Source organism: Acomys russatus, chromosome 3 (assembly GCF_903995435.1).
Source record: "Acomys russatus chromosome 3, mAcoRus1.1, whole genome shotgun sequence".
In the NCBI taxonomy this organism is placed as follows: Eukaryota; Metazoa; Chordata; class Mammalia; order Rodentia; family Muridae; genus Acomys; species Acomys russatus.
In genome coordinates, this window is record NC_067139.1 from 28140186 (window position 1) to 28164592 (window position 24407).

The following is a 24407-nucleotide window of genomic DNA, read 5'->3' on the forward strand; positions in this document are numbered from 1 at the left end:
ACTGAGACTTAAGAACCTAAGTGAAACAAAACGTTCTCAGAAGGTCTAACCCTAAACTCTCCCCAGGCTATGGCGTCAATTTCCAGGGGGGTCCTAACCACATCTCCCCAGCTCCTGTCCCTAACTAAACTCTAAACCTTTTAAGCTACCCAGATCTTGGAAGACAGTGTGGGGTTTTGCGGTCCAGAGTCCACACTCCTACAAGAAGCCTTGTAAGCCAACATCAGGCACAGGAATTGGTCTCTGAGACAATCATGTGATCTACAAGTCTAGCATCTGCCAAAAGGGACTACTAAGCATCAAAGAATTCCTTGAAGTAGTAACAGAGGGGTATTCACGTTGGTTTCAGTCATGACCACTCTCACGCTACAAGCAGGCTATTATAGCAACATACCAAGATTTTTTAAAGTTTACATTAAAAAAAGGAAGTTACTTTTCCTAAATTTATAGTTTAAAAATGCAAACATTTAAAAAAAACACTTATCACTGAATAATTCCTTAGGCACCCATAATTAATACTGACGAGAATACAAAAGTAAAATCATCAGTAATGCTTTATATACGTAGGAAGCTTTCAACTGCTTGCCAGTTGGTTACTAGTCAACAGACAGTGTAAGCATTTTTATTCCTTGAGACGAGAGATAAGCTAACATTTTTTCCATTAATTATGAAAGCAGCATTAAGACCAAGGTGCCCTCGCCGGGCAGTGGTGTCACACGCCTTTAATGCCAGGACTCAGGGAGGCAAAGGCAGGCGGATCACTCTGAGTTACAGGCAATCCTGGTCTACAAAGCAAGTGCAGGACAGCCAGGGCTAAAACAGAGAAACCCTGTCTAGAAAACCAAAAAAGAAAAAAGAAAAAAAAGGGGGGGGGGGCAGACTAAGGTGCCCTCGCATTAGGAACACTCCACAAACACTTGACAGACGAACAAGGCATGGTGGTAGATGCTTGGAATCCCAGCACTGGGAAGGTTGAAGCAGGAATATTTCCACCAGTTCAAGTCCAATCTGGGCTACAGTGTGAGGCACTGTCTCAAAACAAAAAACGAACAAAAGGGATGGCAGATCCTTTATGAAGATGACACTTCTCGTAAAGTAATAAAAGCCGTAAATGAATTAAATACTAAAAACCATACAAACAGTGCTTACTGCGTATGTAACACGGTCAGTAATGGTCTCAATAAACTCTATGAGGTAAGTCTCGGAAGTAGAGACAAGGGACTGGGTAACTTGAAGTCAGGTTAAGTGGTAAAATCCTCCAAGAGTGCTTAGAGGCAGCCTGGCACCCATTAACGTTCCCAGACTTTGCAGTCCACGGGAATCACCTGGGGATCTTTTCATGACCCTATCCCCTGCCATCCAGGCTTAACTAATGACGCTCCCAGAGGCCAGATTGCGAAAGGTTCCCGGGGAAGTCCAAAGTTTGGGCAACTCCGGGTATGAACCGCTTCGCTCCAGTTCCGGTCTTCTGGCCCAGCATCTCCATCAGGGGCGTTAAAAGCCGGGCAAAGGCAGAGAAGGCTGGAGAAGAGGCGGGCCAGGCTGACGGCTGAGACTCGAGCCGAGCGGCAGGGTGTCGGGGCTGAAACTGGAGGCTGAGGCACGTCCCGGGCGGGTCCTGCCCCGGGGAGGCCGGCGGGCTCCCCGGTGCGTAGGACACAGCCTCTCACGTGACCGTCCTAGCCGGTCAAGCAGCGCTGCCCCGCCACAGAGCCGGACAGCAGCCAGCCCGCTCGGACCAAAGTGGCCGGGTGCCGCAGGCGCCGCCGCCGCCGGGACGCCGCGAAGTTCGTTGTCTCCCCGGCGCGACGCCTTGGCGCGAGGGCGCGCCGACCCGACGGCGGCTCCGCGTCGCCCACCGCGTAACTCACCCGGAGGTGAAATCCTGCTGCACGCTCAGCAGCCGCTCGCGCAGGGTCTCCAGCATCGCGTCCCCTCCCCTCAGGCCTCGCGCCGTGGCGGCCTCCGACGCCGCCGGTGCCCCCGCCCCTCCGCCGGCTCCTCGCCTCACGCCGCAGTCGCCGCGCCTTCCGCGTCCCCGCCCCCTCCGCGCGCCCGGGACCGCGCAGCCGCAGTGCAGCGCGCAGGGAAAGGCTCCCGCTGCGCCGAGGGGGCGGGGCCTTCGCGAACGCGCTCGCCCTCTCCGCAGACCGGTGGGGAAGCCAGCCGCCAGCTTCTAGCCCAGCTGGGCCTTCTCTATGGTTATAGCTCTGCAACGAAAATACATCTTGGAAAGATGATTTCAGTCCCTGCGCTCTTTAGTGAAGGCTTGGCTTTCAAGGGTCCGCAGAGCACTGCGGGAATCTGTCTCGGGTTACCGAGCCTCCCAGTAACGAAAGTGTCTAGGATTTGGCAGTGATGATCACTTGTCACCATACCCTTCCTCTTTTTTTTTTTTTTTTTTTTTTTTACAATTTTAACTGACCCCATCAAATTTCTGTACCTTTCACACCTCCATGTTGCCAAAGCCGTTTGTTACCCTTCCCCCGCCCCCACGATCATGCGGTGGGGCGCGGGGCGGTGGGGTGGGGGACGGTGGAATGCAACATCTTTCATACTAAGGCTCTGTCACTGAGCCAAGCTTCCTTATTACTTCTCTGTGCCAATCTTTTCCCAACTTTTCAGTTATCCTCAGTGCAATTGCTCGTCTCTATTTTTCCTTTCATCCCTGCTGCTTAGAAGACTACATACACTCAGTCTCCTCTTCCTCGCTCCCTGGGCTATCCTAGCTGTCATCCGGCACTGATACCTACATCTCTATTTTCAGCCTTACCCCCTTTCTGTTCAATTGTTTCAGCGTGTGCCCATGGGGCATCTCAAGCATCCTTCGTGGCAATGCTAGGCAAGCACCCCGCTGAACTGTATCTCCAGCCCTGACTCTTGTCTTCCATGCAGAAAAGGTGATAAGCATAAACACTCCAAGCCTTGTTTTGTTTTTGTTTGTTTGTTTGTTTAAGAAGAAGAGGGAATGGTTGTGATTCCAGCGTGTATAGTCCCGCTTTCCTTTTTCTTGGGTGCAGACTTCCAAAACAAGGATTCATTTCACTGTAGAAGAGGCTACCAGGGTGGCATCCTCCTTACATGACTAGATGGGCAAGGTTCATCATCAAAAGCTCTGCTTCCCGGTGAGTATGAGGCACATGCTTCATTAGTCAAATCAAAATAAAAATGAGGAGTTCGCTCCCTGCTGGAGGTTGGATATAAGGTGTTCCCTATAGCTTCATATACTTGAACACTTGATTGTGTGAGAAACATGAACCTTCACTTCATAATAAGAGCACTGAGCCCAGGGCGGTGGTGGCACATGCCTTTAATCCCAGCACTTGGGAGGAGTTCGAGGCCAGCCTGGTCTACAAAAGCAAGTCCAAGACAGCCAGGGCTACACAGGGAAACCCTGTCTCCAAAAAACCAAACCAAACCAAACAAAACAAAAAGAGCACTGTAGACTCAGAGTAGTGAATTTTACCACATGAACTAGCAGTTCATTTTACCACTTGGCAAAACCAGGCATCAGCCGAGGATGATGAGCACACTGATGGAGCACAGAGAGCAGCTGTTGTAACCCCAATGCAGGTCCCTCCTCCCCTTTCTTCCTTGGCCAAGCGATCGGATACAGGCTTACACACCTGGCCCCATTCTTCACTCTCTAAGCTTTTAATTTCCTTTGCTGCTTACATTTTTAAACAAAGACAGTGTATGTGCTCATCTCTGCAGTTTACATCCTGTTTACCAGGCGCATGACTTGTCAGGTCTGTAGGTCTTTGGCAAGCTTGACTATTAGTAATTTTCTACTCTAAACCTTTAATTTGAGTTGAGAAGGGAGCTAGCAGACATTAGCAGAGGTGTAGAGTCTTCAGTTCTTTTGTAGCTGGGCCTCAGGCACTTTTGAAAATGGACTTTTTTTTTTTTTTTTTTAAACTGGTACCAGCTTGTAGAGCTCATTTGGTAAGTTGTAGACTCTCAAGGAGGTGGGCTCAGCTGGAGGAATTTGGTCGATGTGAGTAGGGGCTTTTGTCTTATAGACCTGGCCTCATTTCCTGTCGCCTGGCTGTGCTTCCTGGTCCCTGGGTGTGAGATATTTCAGCTGCACACTCCAGCCAAGAGCCCTGCAGTGTCTTCCCTGCCTCGATGGTTCCTTTTTAAGCCAGGAACCAAAATAAACCTTTCTTCCCTTAGGTTGCTTCTTCTCGAGTATTTGGTCACAGCAATGAGAAAAAAACAAAACAAAAACTGGCACATCACCTTGTGCTCTTTTTCTTTTTTTAAATTCTCATTTCTGAGGTGGTTGAGAATGAGGGGGACTGCCTTTGTGAGTCTTTCCTATTCAGAACAGTACCTGCTGCAAAGTGACTGATCCCAGGTAACAAAACACCTAGTCAATTTGGAAAGCACAGATACAGGGAGCTATGAAATCTATTGTTATTTAATTCAGTTGAATGAACTCCTCTACTAAAGGCTATGAATTTACTAATGCAATTCTAACCAAATAATTTTAACATAGCACCATAACATGCAAAAAATTATTTTTTAAAGATTTATTTATTTATTATATATACAGTGTTCTGCCTGCATGTACACCTGCACACCAAAAGAGGGAACCAGATCTCCTTATAGATGGTTGTGAGCCACCATGTGGTTGCTAGGAATTGAACTCAGAACCTCTGGAAGAGCAGGCGGTGCTTTTAACCGTTGAGCCATCTCTCCAGCCCCGCAAAAAAATATTTTAAAGTTATTAAAAAAGACAGCTACACAAGTGCAGACCAATTATTTCTATCTCAATTGACACTACTTATTTGCCTGTTCACAGTGTATTTCAAGGTATTTTGTGAGTACCCTTAATCAAGTCTAATAAATCCCAAGACAGCAAAACAATGTGATAATTACACAGGAAAAAAGAAATTATGTTCTGGGGTTTTTTGTTGTTGTTGTTGTTGTTTTGTTTTGTTTTGTTTTTCGAGACAGGGTCTCTCTGTGTTAGCCTTGACTGTCCTGGACTCCCTTTGTAGACCAGGCTGGCCTTGAACTCATAGCGATCCACCTGCCTCTGCCTCCCGAATGCTGGAATTAAAGGCGTGCGCCACCACGCCTGGCTAAGAAATTATGGTTAAAAAATGAAATTAGATGGTTTGGCAGGATGGCTCAGTGGAGTGAGTAGAGGCACTGGCTGCCAAGCCTACTGTCCTAAGATCCATCTCCAGGATTCATGTGTTAACAGCAGAGAATCAACGCCTGAAAACTGTCCTGTACCACACACTAGCGCTCATGCACACTGTTTTAAAATACAATCAGAGAGAAATGGACTGCTACTACATACAAAGGCTCAATGTGGATGAGCAAAGGCATGGAACAGAATACATGAAGTGATATGTTGACAAAGTTAGCAGTGACCACTAGATAGTAGATAATTGGCAAACAAGAAAGTTTCAAGTACAGCTGGTAGGCCACAGGAATACCAGAGGCTCTTAGCCTGGTGTTAATTTGGGAATTGTTTGAGAGTTGATTTAAGAGTTCATTACCTCAGTGCAGGGAGCTTTTGGTGGTGAGACATTGTGTCCGGTATCAGAGCTGCTGAGAAACTCCCATGGCAACATTGCCCCGAACCAGAATCACCATCCCTTGGGACTTTGTTGGAGATGTAGCCTCTAAGGCTCCACCCAAAGCTACTGAGTCAGAATATGAGCACTGAGGGATACCCACGTGATTCATATCTTTGAGTGAATAAGAAGTGTCATGGGGTAGCGGCGGCGGCGCGTGGCAGGTCCGGTGGGCGAGAGGTGGCGGCGGTGGCCCGAACCTGGCCCGCCCTGACCCCCCCCCCCCCCCCCCGCCCCCGGCCTGACCCGGAGTGCCCGGTCGAGAGCCTCCCGAGGGAGCGGGGCTCAGAGCGCATGACCGACTTTAAATTGGGCATCGTGCGCCTCGGCCGGGTGGCCGGGAAGACCAAATACACGCTGATAGATGAGCAGGACATACCACTGGTGGAGGGCTACTCCTTTGAGGCTCGAATGGAAGTAGATGCTGATGGGAATGGTGCTAAGATATTTGCATATGCCTTCGACAAAAACCGAGGAAGGGGCTCGGGCAGGCTTCTGCATGAGCTGCTATGGGAACGCCACAGGGGCGGCGTGGCTCCCGGGTTTCAGGTGGTGCATCTCAATGCTGTGACTGTGGACAATCGCCTGGACAACCTGCAGCTGGTACCATGGGGCTGGCGACCCAAAGCTGAGGAGACCTCCAGCAAACAAAGGGAGCAAAGCTTATATTGGCTTGCAATCCAGCAGCTTCCCACGAACCCTATAGAGGAACACTTCCCTGTCCTGAATGTGACCTGATACTATAATGCCAACGGGGAGGTGGTGGAAGAGGAAGAGAATTCCTGTACCTGCTATGAGTGTCATTACCCTCCTTGTACGGTGATTGAGAAGCAGCTTCGAGAGTTCAACATCTGTGGGCGTTACCAGGTGGCCCGATACTGTGGCTCTCAGTGCCAGCAGAAGGACTGGCCTGCCCACAAGAAGCACTGTCTGGAGAGGAAGCATCCCTTCCAGCATGAGCTTGAGCCAGAGCGATGAAGGGCTGAAGAGCTGCCACTGCTGCAGGTTCAAAGCTTCCAGCTCGTCGTGAGCACAGAGGAAGACAGACTGGCAGTTGAACCTGGAGGTGCCAAAGAAGCCAGCAATGGATCCAGAGCAGCCGCCGTAGACCTCACAGCAACAAGCAGCCTGTGGGGACAGTGCCCCTCCAGTGTTCACCTTCAGCAGAGACAACGGGGAGGCTCCCTAGGACCTTTCTCATTATTTATATGTTAATATGTTTGTAAACTCATGTACAGTTTTTTATTGGGGGGGGGGGGGGAGGCAAGGGGAAGGGTTAGCAACTTCAAATAGAATCATTTGTTGTATTCCTCAAATGGTAAACAGTCACCACTCAGCTAGAGACTGTCATGTAGTTGAGCCTCTCTTCTGGGCAATGGGGGTCCCACCGAGAGGCTTGCACAGAGTCATGTCTAAACAGGCAGAGTAAAGGGGTAGAATCATCCTTGTTGTGGCCAGTCTCTGCTCCTCAAACCCCTGCTGTCCAGCCTTTTTATTTTTTAAGTCTTTTTCTTTGAGACTGGGTCTCTTGTTAGTTGTGGCAGTCTTGGAACTCCATATGTAGACCAGGCTTGCCCTGAGCTTGGAGATCCAGCTGCCTCTGCCTCCTGAGTGCTGAGATTAAAGGCGTGCATAACTCAGCTTTATTTTTGAGAGGAACTGGTTATAAGGAATGGATTGGGAGGACCCACCATCCCTCTGTTGGTCACTGAGGGCCAAAGTATGTTAGCTAGAGTGCAAGGGAGGCTCTGACTTTTCTAGTGGCAGGTGTTATGGAATGTTCCAGTACACCGACTACTGCTTTAGTTACTAAAGGGTACTTGTTTTGGTTTCTGTTGCTGTGATAAAACATGACCAAAAGCAACCTGGGGGGAAAAAAAGTGTCATGGCACCAATGTTATAATTTATAAAATTAAAGCAGTAAGATAAGAGGTAAGGTATATGAGGTAAGATAAGGTTCCAGACAGCAGATATTATGTTGTAGAGGAGTTTATTAAATGAGCATGGGGGGAGGGGAGAAGGAAAAGGGGGACAGGGTACCTTAAAGAGAGACAGAGACAGGAAGAGAGGCGAGAGGGAGGAAGCAGAGTAGAGAGGTGAGAGAGAAGGAGATGGGGGGGCGGGGAGACCTTGAGGAGGGTTTGTTCTTTTATATGGCCCTGGGCAGGGCCACACCTCCATGGCAGGTAAGCAATGACATCATAAATAGGTGGACTGAAGCAGAATGCTAACACCCAAGAGAGAAGCACTTTTTGACAGTCACAGAAAAAACCCTGCTGCAACAGATTTCACTGCGGGCGAGGCGATCCACACGGATTTGGTGGAATTTGGGCCCCCCCTAAGGAGCAAAGCTGTATAAACGCAGAAGAGCCCACAAAACACCATTTTCAGAGGCCTTTTAGAAGAGGCATCATGATCTTTAAATTTTTAGGACCTAACTTAGATCTGTAAATGTGTAAAATATTTTAGGCATCATTGAGTTTGAAGATGCCAAAACCATCCATCTAAAAGACACACAAGTTTCTTCAGAATCAATAAGTAGCTCTAGTTGCTACTCAAGAGACAAAGCTGGCAAGATGGCTTTGAAAAAGAAGCAGACTCATGAACCAGGGAGGTGGAAAAGGGGAGTCTGCCACTCAAGAGCAAAGGCCAGGACACAGCTGAGAGGAGTCGGAAAAGGGCAGTGAGGTCTCCAGATGGCAGTAAGCAGACCCAGGGGCATGCACTGCCTGGAGTGGGAGCACCTACTATGAACCAATGGAAAAGGTAGCAGAAGACATGCACTTCCTTCTTTTTGTCTTCAAACTCCATCCCATGATAGTAGAAATTAAGTGGACATCTGGCCACGTCTTCTTGCGCAGGTGAAAGGAAAACGGCAGGAAGAAACCGTCGTTTCTGTTAATGTGTGCCTGAGTCTATATTGTCCATAAAATATTCATAAATAATCAAGTGGCTCCGTTCATCAAAGTACATGGACCTGCATTGTGTGGAGCCAGCCTTAGTGGTTCTTGGCTTAAAACATAGGCCCGAGGCCACACCACCCGGTCGTGGGAAACCGCTTGCTTATCTTACCTTTGCAGCTGCATTCCCTCAGAACTTACTTCCTTATCTTCACGTTTTTACTACTGAGATAGATAGCAGAACATCTGCCATTAGGTGTCCATAGCAACTCTGCCTACCCAAATACTCTTGTCTCCGAGATTGCCTATAAAAACCCTGTGAGGGCTGGAGAGATGGCTCAGCGGTTAAGAGTGCTGCCTGCTCTTCCAGAGGTCCTGAGTTCAATTCCCAGCAACCACATGGTGCCTCATAACCATCTATAATATGATCTGATGCCCTCTTCTGGCCTGCAGGTGTACATACAGGCAGAACACTGTATATGCAATAAATAAAGTTCTTTAAAAAAAAAAAAAAACCCTGTGAAATTTTTCAATAAATGAGGCTTGATCAGAATCTTATCTTGCCTTCTTTTACTCGTGTCTTCTGTCCTTTTTCACTCCTGCACCCCCTCCTAGGATCTCCGTTTGAAAACCCCGTGGGCCGGCGCACAGAGACCACTTTCTCCGATCTTACAGGCAAATAATTCTCCCGTCAAAGAAGTAGACCACAGAAATGATATCTTCTGATCCACTGGAGGATGAAAGTACCTTCAATTCGGAGAACTTAATAATATGGCAGAAACATCTGTATAAGGTCCAGGCCAGGGGTGGAGAGATGGCTCAGTGGTTCAGGGTACCTGATGCTCTTGCGGAGGACTCATGGTCAGCTCCTAGCACCCACATAACCCAGCTTACAACAACTCTGTATCTCTAGTTCCAAGGGATCCTGTGCCCTCTTCTGGCCTCTGCAGGCACTAGGCATGCATGAAGTATGCATACATATATGCAGGCAATATACTCATACACATAAAATAAACATAAATTTTAAGGGGGCTAGAGAGATGCCTCTGAGGCTAAGAGCACTGGCTGCTCTTCCAAAGGTCCTGAGTTTAATTCCCAGCTACCACATGATGGCTCTTAACATCTATAATGAGAGCTGGTGCCCTCTTCTGGCGGGCAGGCACACATGCAGGCAAAACATTGTATACATAATAAATAAATAAATATTTTAAAAAATAAAATGAATCTTAAAAGCAAATGTGGTAAGACCTTGTTTTTGTTTATTTACTTATTTTTAGGTTTTGGGGGTTGGTTTTTTTTCCCCCTGAGACACGGTTTCTCTGTGTAACAGTGTCCTGGCTGTCCTGGACTTGCTTTTGTAGACCAGGCTGGCCTTGAACTGACATCGATCCGCCTGCCTCTGCCTCCCGAGTGCTGAGGATTGAAGGCGTGCGCCACCACGCCCGGCAATCATGCTTGTCTTAATGAGGTGGTTTCACATGCTAATAAGAAGCTCTGTGGAGGATGTGCTATGGTTGACTCCTTTCTCCCAGGAATGGGTCTCTTAACTGTGCACCTGCAATCCTAATGAAGCCCAAGGAGGAAACAAACAAACAAACAAAAACCCACAGCCTAGGAGAGCAATTTGCTCATCAATGAAGGTCTTTCAATCAATCTCAACTTTGTAAAATAGTGGACACAGGAAGAACAGCACCCGCTAGGGGAGCCTCACCTCCCTTATTGAGTCCTTGCTCCATCTGGAGGCTCCAGGGAGAAGGAAACGCTGGGCTGAATAAGATGGAGGCAGACTCATGCTCCATCTACTGATTGCCCACTGCTTTCTAAAAATCCAGCAAGGCGTGGCTTGTATTGCTGTACCCAGATCTCGACACCCTCCAAAAATCACCAGGACTGGGTACCGATACAATATACAGGAGGACCTTTAATTGACTCAGAGCCGGGCTCTGACTGGACACACCAACACAGTGAAAGTGCCTCCATCTCTGGGCTGAGGGTAAAATTTATAGCTTCCTATCCCTCCCAGCGCCCCAAAGCAGGGGAGTTCCAACCTGGCAAGCACCTATTGGCTGAGTACCATAAAGAGGCCTAATGTCTAAAGTGACAAGCTACAGAAAAATGCTCCCAGAACGCCCATGGCTTAGCGTTCTTTGTTCACTACCTTGTCCAGGGAAGCGTCTGGTTTTTTATTAACCCTATCTCCAGTGGGCAGGAAGGAATGTGGCCATAAAACTGGGTCTCTTATCAACTCTATCTCCCGTGGGACCCTTCGGCTCAGTCACTGGGCAATGCTGTCTCTAGTGGGGCTGCTCTTTGCAGCTGGACAGATTGTCTCCTGTAGGCCTATTTCTTAACCTTTGTCCCAATAACTCTGAAATCCAAGTTTAGTTTTTCTGGTATCTCAGTATCATCTATATATTATGCACTGGCCCTACCTGTGGACCTTGTCTGTAGGTGGAGGTGAGACAGCCGCCCCTCCCCGTGCGCCCCCCCCTCCCCCCGTGCGCCATAAACTCTGAGCCCCTAAACAGGAGGCTGTCTCTGTTAGGAATCTGCTTCAATCTGCCTGCCTGTGATGTCATCGCTTACCGGCCACGGGGGCGTGGCCCTGCCCAGGGCCTTATAAAAGACAGACCCTCCATGTGCACATGCATGTTCTCTCTCTCTCTCTCTCTCTCTCTCTCTCTCTCTCTCTCTCTCTCTCTCTCTCTCTCTCTCTCTCTCTCTCTCTCTCTCTCTCTCTCTCTCTCATATCTGTTGTCTGGCATCTAATTATCTTATCATCTTATTTTCTTTTTATTAATCATAACAGTCTCCCCCCCTGCTGGCGGCAGTTCACAAGACACTAGACCAAAAAGTGTCAAAAGTTCCTTTCAGAGACACATTTCAAAGCAAAGACTTTAGGCCAAAAGGTGTCAAAAGCTGGTTCTTTAAATAAACACACATCAAAGCTGCTCCGGATCGATCCTGGAGACAAGCCCCGGGAGTTGTCCTGGGTACCCGCCTGCATTTTACATACCCTTGGTTTAAAACCCAGAGGCCTCGGGGTGCTCCGCCCCCCCCCCGCCCCCGCACTCTCGCATCTCTCCTTCCCCCTAGCTCCCTGTCTTTGTTGGTTAGAACATTAATTTAGTGGATTAAAACTTAGGTCTTCGACTCTCTGCTGTTTTTATTTTGATTACGCGCGCTTGGTTATCTAGGTTTCTCTTAAGTCCGGGGCTCCCTTCCCCTGCGGATACAGACGCATACTCCTGGCGCTTTATCTTAGCTAAGTGTCTGCTGCACTGAGCGCCCTTGAGCTGGGGGATGGGACCGGAAAGCTCCCTCCCTGTAAAGGAGGCCTTCTGCGTGACCGGTTCTCAGGACAAAGCCTTCTCAGCTGACCCTCGCGAAGGCTGAAGAAAAACTCAGCCCAACCTCCCTACAGGCAGAAACCTACAACACCCATACCTGCTCTGTGTGACTGGTTCGCAGAACAAGTCTCAGCCGACTTCCGCAACTGATAGAACCCACATTACCTATTCTGGGAATTAAATGCTGTAGATGTAGCAATGGCATTAACAATATCATAAAACATTAATATGTTGTGATGAGAACCTTTACTTACTACAAGCTCACTTGTACCAGGAAAGCAACTCATATGCATATGCCCCCTGTTTTACAGTTGGGAAAATAAATCACGCCTCAGTCTGCGTGGGCTTCTACTCTAGAAGGGAAGAGATGCCCACAAAAAAATTCCCGTTTGCAATATAATGATCCTTAAGAGGGAATCATCTTGGCTTCGCTTCAGAAGAATCATCCAAGGGGGGCCAGTTGTTGGGGCTCACCTTATAAATTTAAGCCCAGAAACCTCAATGCCACTTCTGAAAGGGGCTTATGGTCGGTTTGGTCATGAGACGGGAGCCTCTGCCCTAGTGTCCCACAGGGTCGGCCCCTGGAAAACAGTGCCTGGTAATATGAAAACTAAAGCCCCTAGGGAGGAGGGAGGTCACCCCTCAAGGCTTTGATAGGTTACCCGGGTTACCACCATACACATGGATTGCAAGACCCTTGGAAAGAGACAGAGGAAATAGAAAGTCCCAGAGCAGAGGAGGCGTGGTCAAGAGTGTGACTGTCATGTCCCTCTCAGGAACTCTGACTTCTAAAAGGAAGTAGAAGGGAGGTGCATGGAAGTTTATAGAACGTTGAACCAAGACTGACCAGTCAGGGACACAGTCTGGACTCAGGAGCCAAGACAGTGACTACAGTCTGCTTCTAAGCAGGCTCTTTATAAGAAAAAACGTAACCCGGTAACAACCAGTAATCAGGTGGAGGAAGCAAGGGGAGGGCAGCATTACATCATTTTGACTAGCTAAACAAGTGTTTCTTAACTGACCTTTAATTTGATTGGTCCTGGAGCCGGGGACTTCACAGAATGTCCAGGCATCAAAGTATACAAACTTTTAGTAGTGAAATCACAGAGACAAAACAATATAAGAGGTTATTCTGAGCCGGGTGTGGTGGCGCACGCCTTTAATCCCAGCACTCGGAGCAGAGGCAGTTGGATCATTGTGAGTTCGAGGCCAGCCTGGTCTACAAAGTGAGTACAGGACAGCCAAGTCTACACAGAGAAACCTTGTCTCAAAAGAAGAAGAAGAAGAAGAAGAAGAAGAAGAAGAAGAAGAAGAAGAAGAAGAAGAAGAAGAAAAGAAAAAAGAGGCTGAGAACTTGAACCTAGGTGCACTTTAGGATCAGATGAGGACTACAGACAAAATGGCTACAGTTAGGCTAAAAGCTAAAGTAGGTCTCAACAGAGGAGCTATAGTTATGCAAAAAAGTCAAACAGGCCTCAACAGAACATCCACACAAATTTTTATAACACCTTGTGAAGTTTCACTATTGTAGCTTTAAGTGAGGCCTAAGAGTTTGTTTGGTTTACGGGCCAATCGCTCTGCTGTGCCCCTTCTCGTCCTTTTTATGCTTTTTTTTTTTTTTTTTACATTGAAGATTGCAAGCAGGTGCGTTTTGCCTAAATATGATGATGTGTTTTGAGTGGGAATAGAATATTTCACTTCCATCACTAAATGTAACCTCTGATTTGACAGCTCAAATAATTTGCCCTAAAAATAGCTAAGGAAATGTAAGCTAGGATCAGTGTCCACCACAGTCGCCAGCATCAGAAATCCAAATGCCAAAGAATTCCCCTTTCTTGACCTAGCTTTGCCCTCACTTCCGTCCTGTGGGGCCTGCACCAGGCACATCGATGCGCTTCCTAATCACACTATATTAATATACATGAGGCAAGAAAAAACCTCAGTGGAGGATTAATTACCCTTAACAATGTTTTTCTTTCAAAATTGGCTGATTTTCTTTGGGAAATATGACATGATATGATTTTGTGGGGAGTTATTATTTTTGGAAACAAAACAAATACTAATTATAGGCTTACTGCCAACAAACCCAGTACAAACCTGCGGCATCTCCTTCTTGTGGAAATGCTTCAATGTTTCAGGCTAAATATATCCTGGTAAATGAAACCTTAAGTTCCCATGATTAAAATAGCTCTTCAAATCCCTTTCCTCTATCTTTTACAAACTGAAACACACATGCATATTATTTAAAGAAATAAAGACTGCATTGCATTGAAATGCCCTGTAAGGGCATGCAGAAGATATTATAATTTAGACTTAATTAAGATAGGTAGTATGGGTTTAAAAGATTTAATAAGGGCTGGAGAGCGAAAAAAACCTGTAGGGGAATTAGGACATCTTAACCATTGCAAAAGGTAATAATCTTGCCGGGTGTGGTGGCACCACACCTTTTAATCCCAGCACTCGGGAGGCAGAGGCAGGTGGATCGTTGTGAGTTCGAGGCCAGCCTGGTCTACAAATGGAGTCCAGGACAGCCAAGGCTACACACAGAGAAACCCTGTCTCGGGGGGGGAAAAAAAAAGGTAATAATCTTGTCTGTGGGAATCTCAGAAACTATCTGAGAAAAAGAAATTAAGTCACATATGTTCCGGCCTTCTGCATGGCTCATTGCTGTTTTAACATTCTTATTTCAGATCTCTGTATTAAAAGAGCTGTTGTCTCTACGTAGCAATCTTCACAGGCAATATTGGTAATTGTACAGGAATTCTGGACTCTTATCTTCGAGAGGCTTCAACTAGACTCCAGAATGAGGGCCTTCTTTTCTTTCTCTTGCCTCCGTCTCTTTTAATCTTCCTGTCTTTTACCCTGCCTCAATTTGAGTAGAATGAATGACTGGGGAATTCTGCTAGCAGTAGGCAACAAGACATTAAACAACACACAACATTAGCTAAGTCACCCTAATGGCAGATGGGGGTCCCAGGGAACATTTGCCCGGAGGTGAACATGTGACAAGTGGACTTGCTTCTTGGTGGCATTTAGCTTCTTAGAGCTCAGGGATGAAACACCACGTGGGAATGAACAAGTGTGTGATCCTCTTATTTTATACATGAGAATATTGCGGCAGCTTGCTGGGAGCGTAGACGCGACCTCTGCCAGAGAAAACGCTACTGTCAGCATCTCCAGTATTTGTCAATAAGGTGCCGAAATGAAGCGCAGCACCACACTGGATGACATTTCTAGACTCCCCACCTGCAAAGCTGCTGTAATTTGGGGGTTAACTTCCCAGAGCCATTCCACTTTTTTCAAGTGTCTTAACTTTAGTGATTATCCATATAGATGATTTAAGATCAAATAATACCACCTGGTTATATCTTCAGTTGGGATAGTGTTGTTTTTTTCTTTTGTTTGTTTGTTTCTGTTTTTTGTTTGTTTGTTTTGTTTTTGTTTTTTGAGACAGGGTCTCTCAGGTGGGATAGTTTTGATAAGTCAATAGAGAAATAAAGCAGTAAGATAGGGTAACTGAGAGAGGGACGCAGTTTCTTTGTATGTTTAGTTTTTGCAACAGGAACTCATGTAGCCGAATCTGGCCTGGAACTTACTATGTAGCTGCGGCTAACCTTGAACCTCCGATACTCCGGCTTCCCCCTCTCAAATTCTGGGATTATGGGTGCACACCAACACACTTGGCTCAGCTTCATTTTTTTCCCCATATTATACTGCTGTCAAGGGCATGATTTGAAACTAGTAATTGTCATGCAGGTGTTCAGGTGGTCTATCTAATTATCTATCTATCTATATATCTGTCTGTCTGTCTGTCTATCAACCTATCTATATCTATCCTGTTCTATCTTAGAGATGTCTCTTCCCCTTTCTAGGCTTGGGCCTAGCAGAGCCTCACTGGACCCTCCATGGAGAGAAAGATGGGACAGGACTAGCTTTAGCCTTCACTTTTGCTCTTCTTTCCTATCTGGTGTAGCCTCTCTGCATCTCACAGGGAGAGAGGACTGGTTGAGGCAAAGGGAAGGATGCTTTACTTAACTAGGCATGTGACAGAATCTTCTGCCAAGAGCCTCAAGGTAGCTGTGCTCTTGGTCTTCTGATAGGAATGTCTCCGAGATGCTACCCAAGGCTGTCATTGTCCCCAAGACAGAGTAGGATATCCTTCAGTCATGAGCTCTAGGGATTGAAATTAGTCAGCTGCAAATCCATCAGACTAAATAAAGACAGAGAAGCAGACTTGATAAAAGCCATGGGGTATCATTAAGGGCTTAGCTGAATTATATGCGCATGGGAAGGAATCTAGCTTGATGACGGGAGTCCCCAGGCCAGATTGCTCAGTTTAAACCCAACCGACATAACCATGCACTATGATTGACACATGTGGACTGTGGCCTCTCTCAGAGGCCTCTTAGAAAGCCGAGATGCACCCCGCCCCCAACCAGCAGTGATACTGTAAACATACCTCTGTGCTTATTTTATTTGAGAAAGTGTGTGTGTGTGTGTGTGTGTGTGTGTGTATGTGTATGCCATGTGTGCAGGTACCCTTGGATACTCAGGAGGTGCTGAGAACTGGATCTGAGAGTCTTTTGGAAGACCAGTAAGTACTCATAGCCACTGAGACCTCTCTCCTAAATATACCTGCTTAACTTCAAATGGAGATGAATTGCATGATAGGGGCCCAAGCTTTGAGACCGGGGAGTAGAGACCTTCCTCCATGGAAAGGATGCAGAAAATGTGTTCTTCCCTCTTTTCTTTTCTTTTTTTTATTTTTATTTTATTTATTTATTTATTTATTTATTTATTTATACCGGTTAAGCCAATTTATTAAAATAGTTGACTTAGGCGTCTGCAATGGTGACTTCAACTTCCACTCCTGGCTCAATACTGATGGAAGTAATCTGCTTAACAATCTCAGAAGGACTGTGTAAGTCAACGAGTCGCTTGTGGATTCTCATCTGGAAACGATCCCAAGTCTTGGAACCTTCACCACAAGGAGTCTTTCTGGTAGTGATTCTCAGTGTCTTGGTAGGCATGCACACCGGTCCTTTCACTTTCAGATTCTTTTCCTTTGCGCCTCTGATCAAGTCGGCACACACTTTCTCCAGCGACTTTATGTTGCGGGTGTAAGCGTGATTCGAATTCGGTGAATGGCCACCTCGGGTTCCACGGGCGTCTTTCCGGTATCTTTAAAAGCCATGGCTGCGGCACGGCTTCCTGACCGACTTGTTCCTCAGCAGGAGCAAACAGCGGTGAGTCAGGACCGGAGCAGAGTGAACAGAGCTCCGCTGCACGCACCACCCCGTCTCAGAAAGCTCTTCCCTCTTTTCTTGGCCCAAGGCAGCTTTAATTGTCATCTTCTGCTCTAAGGACTGTGACTCTTCCTTTGCCCCAGGCTCCTTCACTTTGCTGTGTGTGCCCTGCCTTTTCCGGTGCTCACAAACCACCAGCTTCCTTCTTTCCGTCCTTAAACTACAAACCTTCATTGAGATTCAAAACACAGCAAAGAGAAGGAGTTAGCTGGAGTGGCCACTTGACTTTTTAAGAGTCCCTCTTTTCCATAGGTACTTGATGTTTGGAATATGGCCTGGAGGTGGGAGTCCAGAACACCAGACCCAGATACAAAACAATAATCCCTCTATTGTTCAAGAAGTTTCTTTCATACTATTGCTCCCCCTACTTTGACTAGCCTTCACTTTTTGGGGATAAAACAAGCCATTTCTGGTTTATCTGGCAATATAGTCACATACTGCAAAGTGTGCATGTGGTGAGGTAGGGCCCTTCACTTCACCACTGGTGGTATTCCTATGTTTCTGGAATGGGTCTGTGCTCTAAATGTGTGTTCCTTTTGGGAGCCCACTACCTTTGACATTTCTTGACCTTTGTTGGACTAATTAATCTTCTCCATCTGGATATATTTAGGTGAGATTTTGAATCATGTTTTTCATCCTTCTTCTTCCTAAGGCTCAGGATAAAATCCTGCAAGGCTGATTATCTTCTTTCCTGAGCTTAGTGATTTAAAATCCCCAAATGAAAGGCCACTCATCCTTGCATTCATTTCTTTTCTTGCTGTGGCCAGATGGATGAAAAACAACTAAGGGAGGAAGAGTGTTGTAGGATATTTGATCACATTATGAGCCCGGAGGTGGTATACTGGAAAAACCTGTTTCTAGTTGTAGTGTGGCTCAGCCCTAGCACACACCTTTAATCCAAGAGCTTTCTGTAAATAAGATTAAATAAAGTCAGCCATAGGCCAAGAGGCAGAGCAAGCAACCAGTTGACAGGAAGTGAACATAGGAAAAAAACCACAGAGAGTGAAAGTCTGGAGGACAGATAGACACACAGGAAGTAGAAAGAAGGGATATCCAGTTTGAAAGGGCTTTTCCTGGCATGGACAAGAAGGAGCCTTTTCCTTCTGGGACATCTGCTGAGTAGGAGGGTCAGCTGGGGTTTTTCCCCACTTCTCGGAGGTAGCAGGCTTTCACCCCAGCATCTGGCTCCTGAGTCTATTGGTAAAATAGAATGTTTGGAATTTTGTTTAAAAACAACAGAAGAGTTGTCGTTGTTTGTTTGTTTTTGGCTTACAGTTTAAGAGTGTCTCATCATGGTGGGAAAGTCCTAGTGAAGGGAACACACTGCATCTGTGAAAAGTCACAACACATTGCATCTACAATCAGAGAGCAGAGAGAGATGGCTGTTCAGTTGATTTCTGCCCTTCCCCCTTTTTATTCAGTCTAGGACCCAGGCCTAGGAACCCTTTCTCAGTTGAACATCTCTGGAAGCACTCTGCAGACTCACCCAGCCACGACCTTCCAGGGTGACTCCAAATCCAGTCCAGGTGACAATGAAGATTACTTACCAATCTTCTGTAGAGGTGCTAGGCAGATAGAACACTTACAGTTCCTGCTCCTTAGATCTTCAGGGGGCTGTGCCTGGAATTTTTTTTTTCTCCCTCTCAAGACAGGGTCTCACTACATAGTTCCAGTTGACACTGAACTATCAGTCCTCCTGCATCAGCCTCTGGACTACAAGATTGCAAGGCATCTGCTACCACACCTAACTCTCCTATTTGACTCCAACGTTCTCTTCAATCCTCCCAACATCCATATGCTTCCCAAAGAATTCCCTGTTGCTCAGTTTAACCAGAGTTCTTTACTTGTTTGATAGAAAGAGCTCAGACTGCTACGGCTTCCTGCTGAGCCATCTTGCCAGCCCTTAAACAGATTAAAAAAAAAAGAAAAAGTTAATGTCAGATAATGTAACTTCTTAAAAATCTGTTGCATGTTCTTTATCATATTCAATTCTGCTGTGATCTTGCATATTTGAAAAGTCTAATTTGTTGGAATCTACAAAGACGAGAAGGAGGTGGAAGGTGGCTCTCTTGAGGCTCTCTGGGAGGGGTCATCGTGTTTAACAAAGCTGCTGCCTCCTCTTTGATGCCAGCACTTGCCTGCTAACCTTCCCCTGTCAGCTCCAGCTCACTCTGTGTTGAAAAGGGGATAGCACTGTTTAGCATTCTTCTGGAGCATTTGTGTGACTGTACAGGGATGCCGTAGGGAAAGCAATGACAATCTTCAGACTGTTGTGGTGATAAAAATGTTCACACTGAATTTCCATCGCAAAAAAAAAAAAAAAAAAACCAAAAAACCCCACAACTTAACTTATTGTTGATTGTATACATTCACTATGCAAAATATAAAATTATGTCAGCACTTGAAAGGCCCAGGCTGGAGGATGAGAAGTTCAAGGTCATTGTTCAATTCATACTGCATTTGATGTTAGCCTGGGTTACATGAGATCCTGTCTCACCAAGCAAGCAAACAGAGCCTGGGGAGATGGCTTAACAGTTAAAAACATTTGTGGTTCTTGCAGAGGATTCTGTTTTTAGTTAGTTCCCAATACCCACATGGCAGCTCACAATCATCTGCAGCTCCAGTTGTAAAAGGGCTCCAGTGCACTCCTCTGGCCTCTGGGGGCACTGCATGCAATGTTGTACACATATGCACACAAGCAAAACAGTCATACATGCAAAATATGATTTTAATTAAAAACTAAAAATTATTCTTAAAGGAATTAAAAAAAAAAATCAATCTAGAACTACCAAAGATCAATAAACAACCAAACCCAAACACCAGAAATATGTCCCTGGTCTGCGGCTCTCAGCATCATCTCAAGGACTGAGGGCAGAAAGGAGAAAGCCAATGGAGCCCAGCACTCCCTCCTTTCTGCTTTCTATTCCTCCAAGATATAAGCAAGCAACCTCAAGCTCTGCCTATTGTCTTGGCCCCCTCACCATGGGGGAGCTAACACAGTAGGGGAAGGGAGCTGGGAGAGAAGTCCATGTGAACTCCCACCCAAGTGATGTATTCATCACCAATGAGCTATGAGGTCCCAGGTTAGTTAGTCATCAAGTCAATATTGCAGAATAGATGAAACAATACAGTTACTCAGAAGTTTCTGAGGATAAACTTTTTAGCTACACGAAGATAAACACTGGCATGTAATAAACTCTCATAAACCTTTAGGACTCTGAAGAACAGTTACTCATAAAACTAGTCATGAAAAATTTAAAAATCAGAAGATAAATTGTGCTAATGCTAATCCGCCCACAGAACGGATGCCTGGCTTGCATTCCATTAGCTGGGAGCATCTCTTAAGACATAAGGATGGCATATAAAACATTCGTGCGCCCTGAGAAGCAACCCAGCTTCTCTTTCTTGATTTCTGGTCTAAACTGTGTGACAAAGCATACTTTTGTCTTCTGTTTTTTTTTTTTTTTTTTTTTTTTTTTAAATTTTGTTTTCAAGACAGGGTTTCTCTGTGTAGCCCTAGCTGTCCTGGACTCACTTTGTAGACCAGACTGGCCTCGAACTCACAGAGATCCACCTGCCTCTGCCTCCCAAGCTCTGGGATTACAGGCGTGCACCACCACGCCCGGCCACTTTTGTTTTCTGTGTTCCATTTTCCTTGGATTTTACTTATGTTCAGTGAATAAACACATTCTTAACATTGTCTGCAGTATGAGTAATTAAAGCTTCTGGGAGAAGGAGCAACAGAATAAAACAATAACTCTACTTATCAGAGAGAAGCAAGATCTACAATGTGTCATAAGGAAGCTTCTAAAGCAGCCCAGGTGGTTCACCAGGGTCCGCAGTGTGCTTAAACTGTTTTTTTAGTTTGAAACTGACAGGCGTTAACCAAAACCGAAGCTCGGCATAGTTACTTCACCCTTTTCCTAAATCAAAATTGGAGAAATTATCTAGGGCGTTCAGCTAGTCTCTGGAGGGTGAAACTGCTTCTTAATTACCCAACTAGAAAAAAATGCACACACCCCTGGGGAATTCTCAGGAAGCATTATGGAGAGTCTGTGTGAATTGCTGCCCCAGAGTGACACTTCTCACTGGAACTCAGCCTTTAGAGTTCAGGATATCTCTTAAGTCTTTCCTAGAAGCCTCTGAACTGCTGGGCCTTTCTCTGACCAGTGCTGTAAGATGACACCGAAACGCAGACAGTGGAGATAGGTTGGACTTGTAAAAAAAAACCTGAGTACTGGGGCAGGGCGCGGTGGCGCACACCTTTATTCCCAGCACTCAGAAGGTAGAGGTAGGTGGTGGTTTGCTGTTAGTTCGAGGCCAGCCTGGTCTACAAAGTGAGTCAAGGACAGCCAAGGCTACCACAGAGCAACCCTGTCTCGAAAAAACAAAAACAAAAACAAAAACAAAAAACCTGAGTACCGTGGTAACATGTAGTTGTTAATATACAGAGTGTGTTTAATAAGGACCTATCTGTGATGTACCCAGGACACTGGAGGCATAGAGATCAGGGGATGTTTGACTTCTGCTGGAGCCAGCAAAATGCCAAAGGAGAAACGACTTTAGTGAATGAATGCATGGCCTCCAGCTGGGAAATTGAGGCAGGGACAAGTTGCAGGAGAGAAGAAAGTCCAAGCAGCGTAGAGTTGTGTCCTGCCTGGATGGCAGAGTTGCAGCTACAGCCTGCCTTTAACTTAAGTCTGCAGTGAGCTCCGAATGCACTCTCTTTCCCCATACCCAAGTTTGTCCTACAGGGTCAGCCTGGAGGTCACGTCTTCTGAAAGGCATGGTAGTCCAGACTAGGTTATTTATTATTATTTTCTCTCACAATACCTCACACCCTTCTAATTCAACTAATAACAAAATGTCATATTGCCTCCCTCCGCCCCGACCTGCAAACTTTAAGGGCAGTGAAAGCAGACTTATGTTTGACCAGTTCACATAACGTCCCCAGAACCAAGTACTGTGCCAGAGAAATGTATATAACTAGCAATAAATACTCATGAATAACTAAGGATGAGTGTGACTATATTGCCTTTAGGTAGGTATTTGTTAAAAAAGAATTCAGAAAGTGTGCTCCAGTTTCACCAGGGCTGTCCCTAGCCTTGCCCGGTGGCAAACAACTTGATGGCACTCCTTTTACTCTCCTGAACATGCACACACTCAGACATGTACAGACACATTTACACAGACTATCCACACTCCCAGGCTCATAGACTCTTGCATTCATACTCTCCCCGACATATGCACAAGCAGAGACTCATATTTGTCTCCCTCTATTCTTTTACTGTTGCTGTTTGCTTGGTCTTATTTTTTTACTTGTTTTATATTAACTTTTGGTTTTTCAAGACAAAGTTTCTCTGCTTTTCCAGAACTCAATCTGTACACTAGGGTTGCCTTGAACTCAGAGATCACCTGCCTCTACCTCCTCAATGTTGAGACTAAAGGCATGTGCTGCCACCACTTGCTGCTGTTTTTATTTCATTATTTATTTATTTATTTTTTTTTCAAGATAGGTTTTATGTGTGTAGCCTTGGATGTCCTAGACTCACTTTGTAGACCAGGCTGACCTAGAGCTCCCTGTGATCTGCCTGCCTCTGCCTCCCGAGTGCTGCAATTAAAGGCGTGTGCCACCCATTGCCAGCCCATTTGTTTTTATTTTTAAGACAGGGACTCACTCTGTAGACCAAGTTGGCTTTGAAATCCTCTGGCCTCATCTTCCTGAGTGCTTGGATCATAGGCATGTGACCACCGTATCTGATTCTTCTATTGATTGTTTACATTTTTTGGTTTTTTTTTTTTTTTTTTTTCTTTTGAGACAGGGTTTCTCTGTGTAGCCTTGGCTGTCCTGGACTTGCTTTGTAGACCAGGTTGGCCTCGAACTCACAGAGATACGCCTGCCTTTGCCTCCAGAGTGCTGGGATTAAAGGCGTGCGCCACTCATGCCCAACTCTATTGTTTAAATTTTTAAAAGACTATTTTATTTTATTTGTATGAATGTCATCTTGCCTACATGTGTATTATGTGTGTGTCTGGTACTTGTAGAAGCCAAAAGAGGCACTGGGTCCCCTGAACTGGAGTCACAGATGATTGCGAGCTGTTTTGTGAGGTCTGGGAACTGAATACAGGTCCTTTGTAAGAACAAGTGTCCTTAATTGCTGGGCCACCTCCCTCGCCCACTTTCTATTGATTTTTATACTTGCATCCCGAAACTATACTTTATGTAATGTTGACTTGGTTAGGAAATTCTACACCAATGGAATCTTGGTAGTTCCTATGAAAATCCAGCCTTGCAAGAGTTGGCATTATACATGGGTATGCGTGTTCAAAGTGAAATTGTTACCAGAGTTTTTGTCTAAAACTTGGGCCCTGGTAGTTTTAAACAAACTAGACTCAGTCATTCGTCCTCAGTACAACACTTAAAGGCACAAATAAGTAAGCTGGTGTGATGGCACATGCTTTTAATTCCCGTATCTGGGAGGGAGAGGCTGGAGGATCTCTGTGCAATCAAAGCCAGCCTGAGTTACATAATGATACTCCTATCTCCAATGGGGGTGGGTGTGGGAGGTGGGGAGGAAGATGGGATGAGGACGGACTCTGCTGTAAGGTAGAAAGCTGGCATTTCTAGATAGCCTCTGAGCTCGGTATAAAATGACAGACTGCCTTCCTCGGCTGGGTTCCTTTCTGCCTTGGGATCTAGGGGTCCCCAGAATCTCTAAGGAGTATCACATAGTCCTCAAGGAGATTACAGGTCTAACCCTTTCCTGATAAGACAACTATTCAGCAAGCACTGGAGGATTCCTGGAAACACCCACCTAATGCTAATGAGATGTCTTGGTGTCCAGGCTTTCAAACCTTGACCTCTAACTGTACCTGGAGATTCTCCCCGACCCATGGCATAATTAAGTACTGTGTTCCTTCTTCCAATAGGACAGAGGTATCCCTGGCTCCCCTAGCCCAGCAAATCAAACACGTTCACTCTCCAAACCCCTCCTACTGCCCAAGGTTTACAAGTCCCTGTTTTAGAGGAAATAAATGGGCCAGAATCATCTGTTTCATCAAAGATCATCTGGTACTCACCATATATTTTGGGGAAGAAGGGCTCCCCTTCTCCCTGAAGAATTAATCACTGGAGGAAGTTTCCTGAGCGAGTACCTGACATAGCACAGGGTCCCACTGGAGATGGAAGGACAGAGACAGAGACAGAGAGACACGCAAAGAGAGAGAAATAGAGGAAAGAGATGTTTATACAACCTG

General features: G+C 46.0%; 1 protein-coding gene and 2 pseudogenes across 1 annotated transcript in view; 1 reads left to right on the forward strand and 2 right to left on the reverse strand.

Annotated features, from left to right (window-relative positions):
* The window catches only part of Dtnbp1 (dystrobrevin binding protein 1), a 77168-nt gene extending 75162 nt beyond the window's left edge, over positions 1–2006 (reverse strand). The window contains exon 1 of the mRNA XM_051170676.1: positions 1872–2006. Coding sequence (XP_051026633.1) covers positions 1872–1927 — 56 coding nt within the window. The 5' untranslated portion in view covers positions 1928–2006. The remainder of the gene's footprint in view (positions 1–1871) is intronic.
* A 3882-nt stretch (positions 2007–5888) lies between these two features.
* Positions 5889–6851, forward strand: LOC127210910 (zinc finger MYND domain-containing protein 19-like; annotated as a pseudogene).
* Positions 6852–16647: 9796 nt separating this feature from the next.
* LOC127210955 (40S ribosomal protein S20-like) lies at positions 16648–17147 on the reverse strand (annotated as a pseudogene).
* Between the last annotated feature and the right edge of the window lie 7260 nt (positions 17148–24407).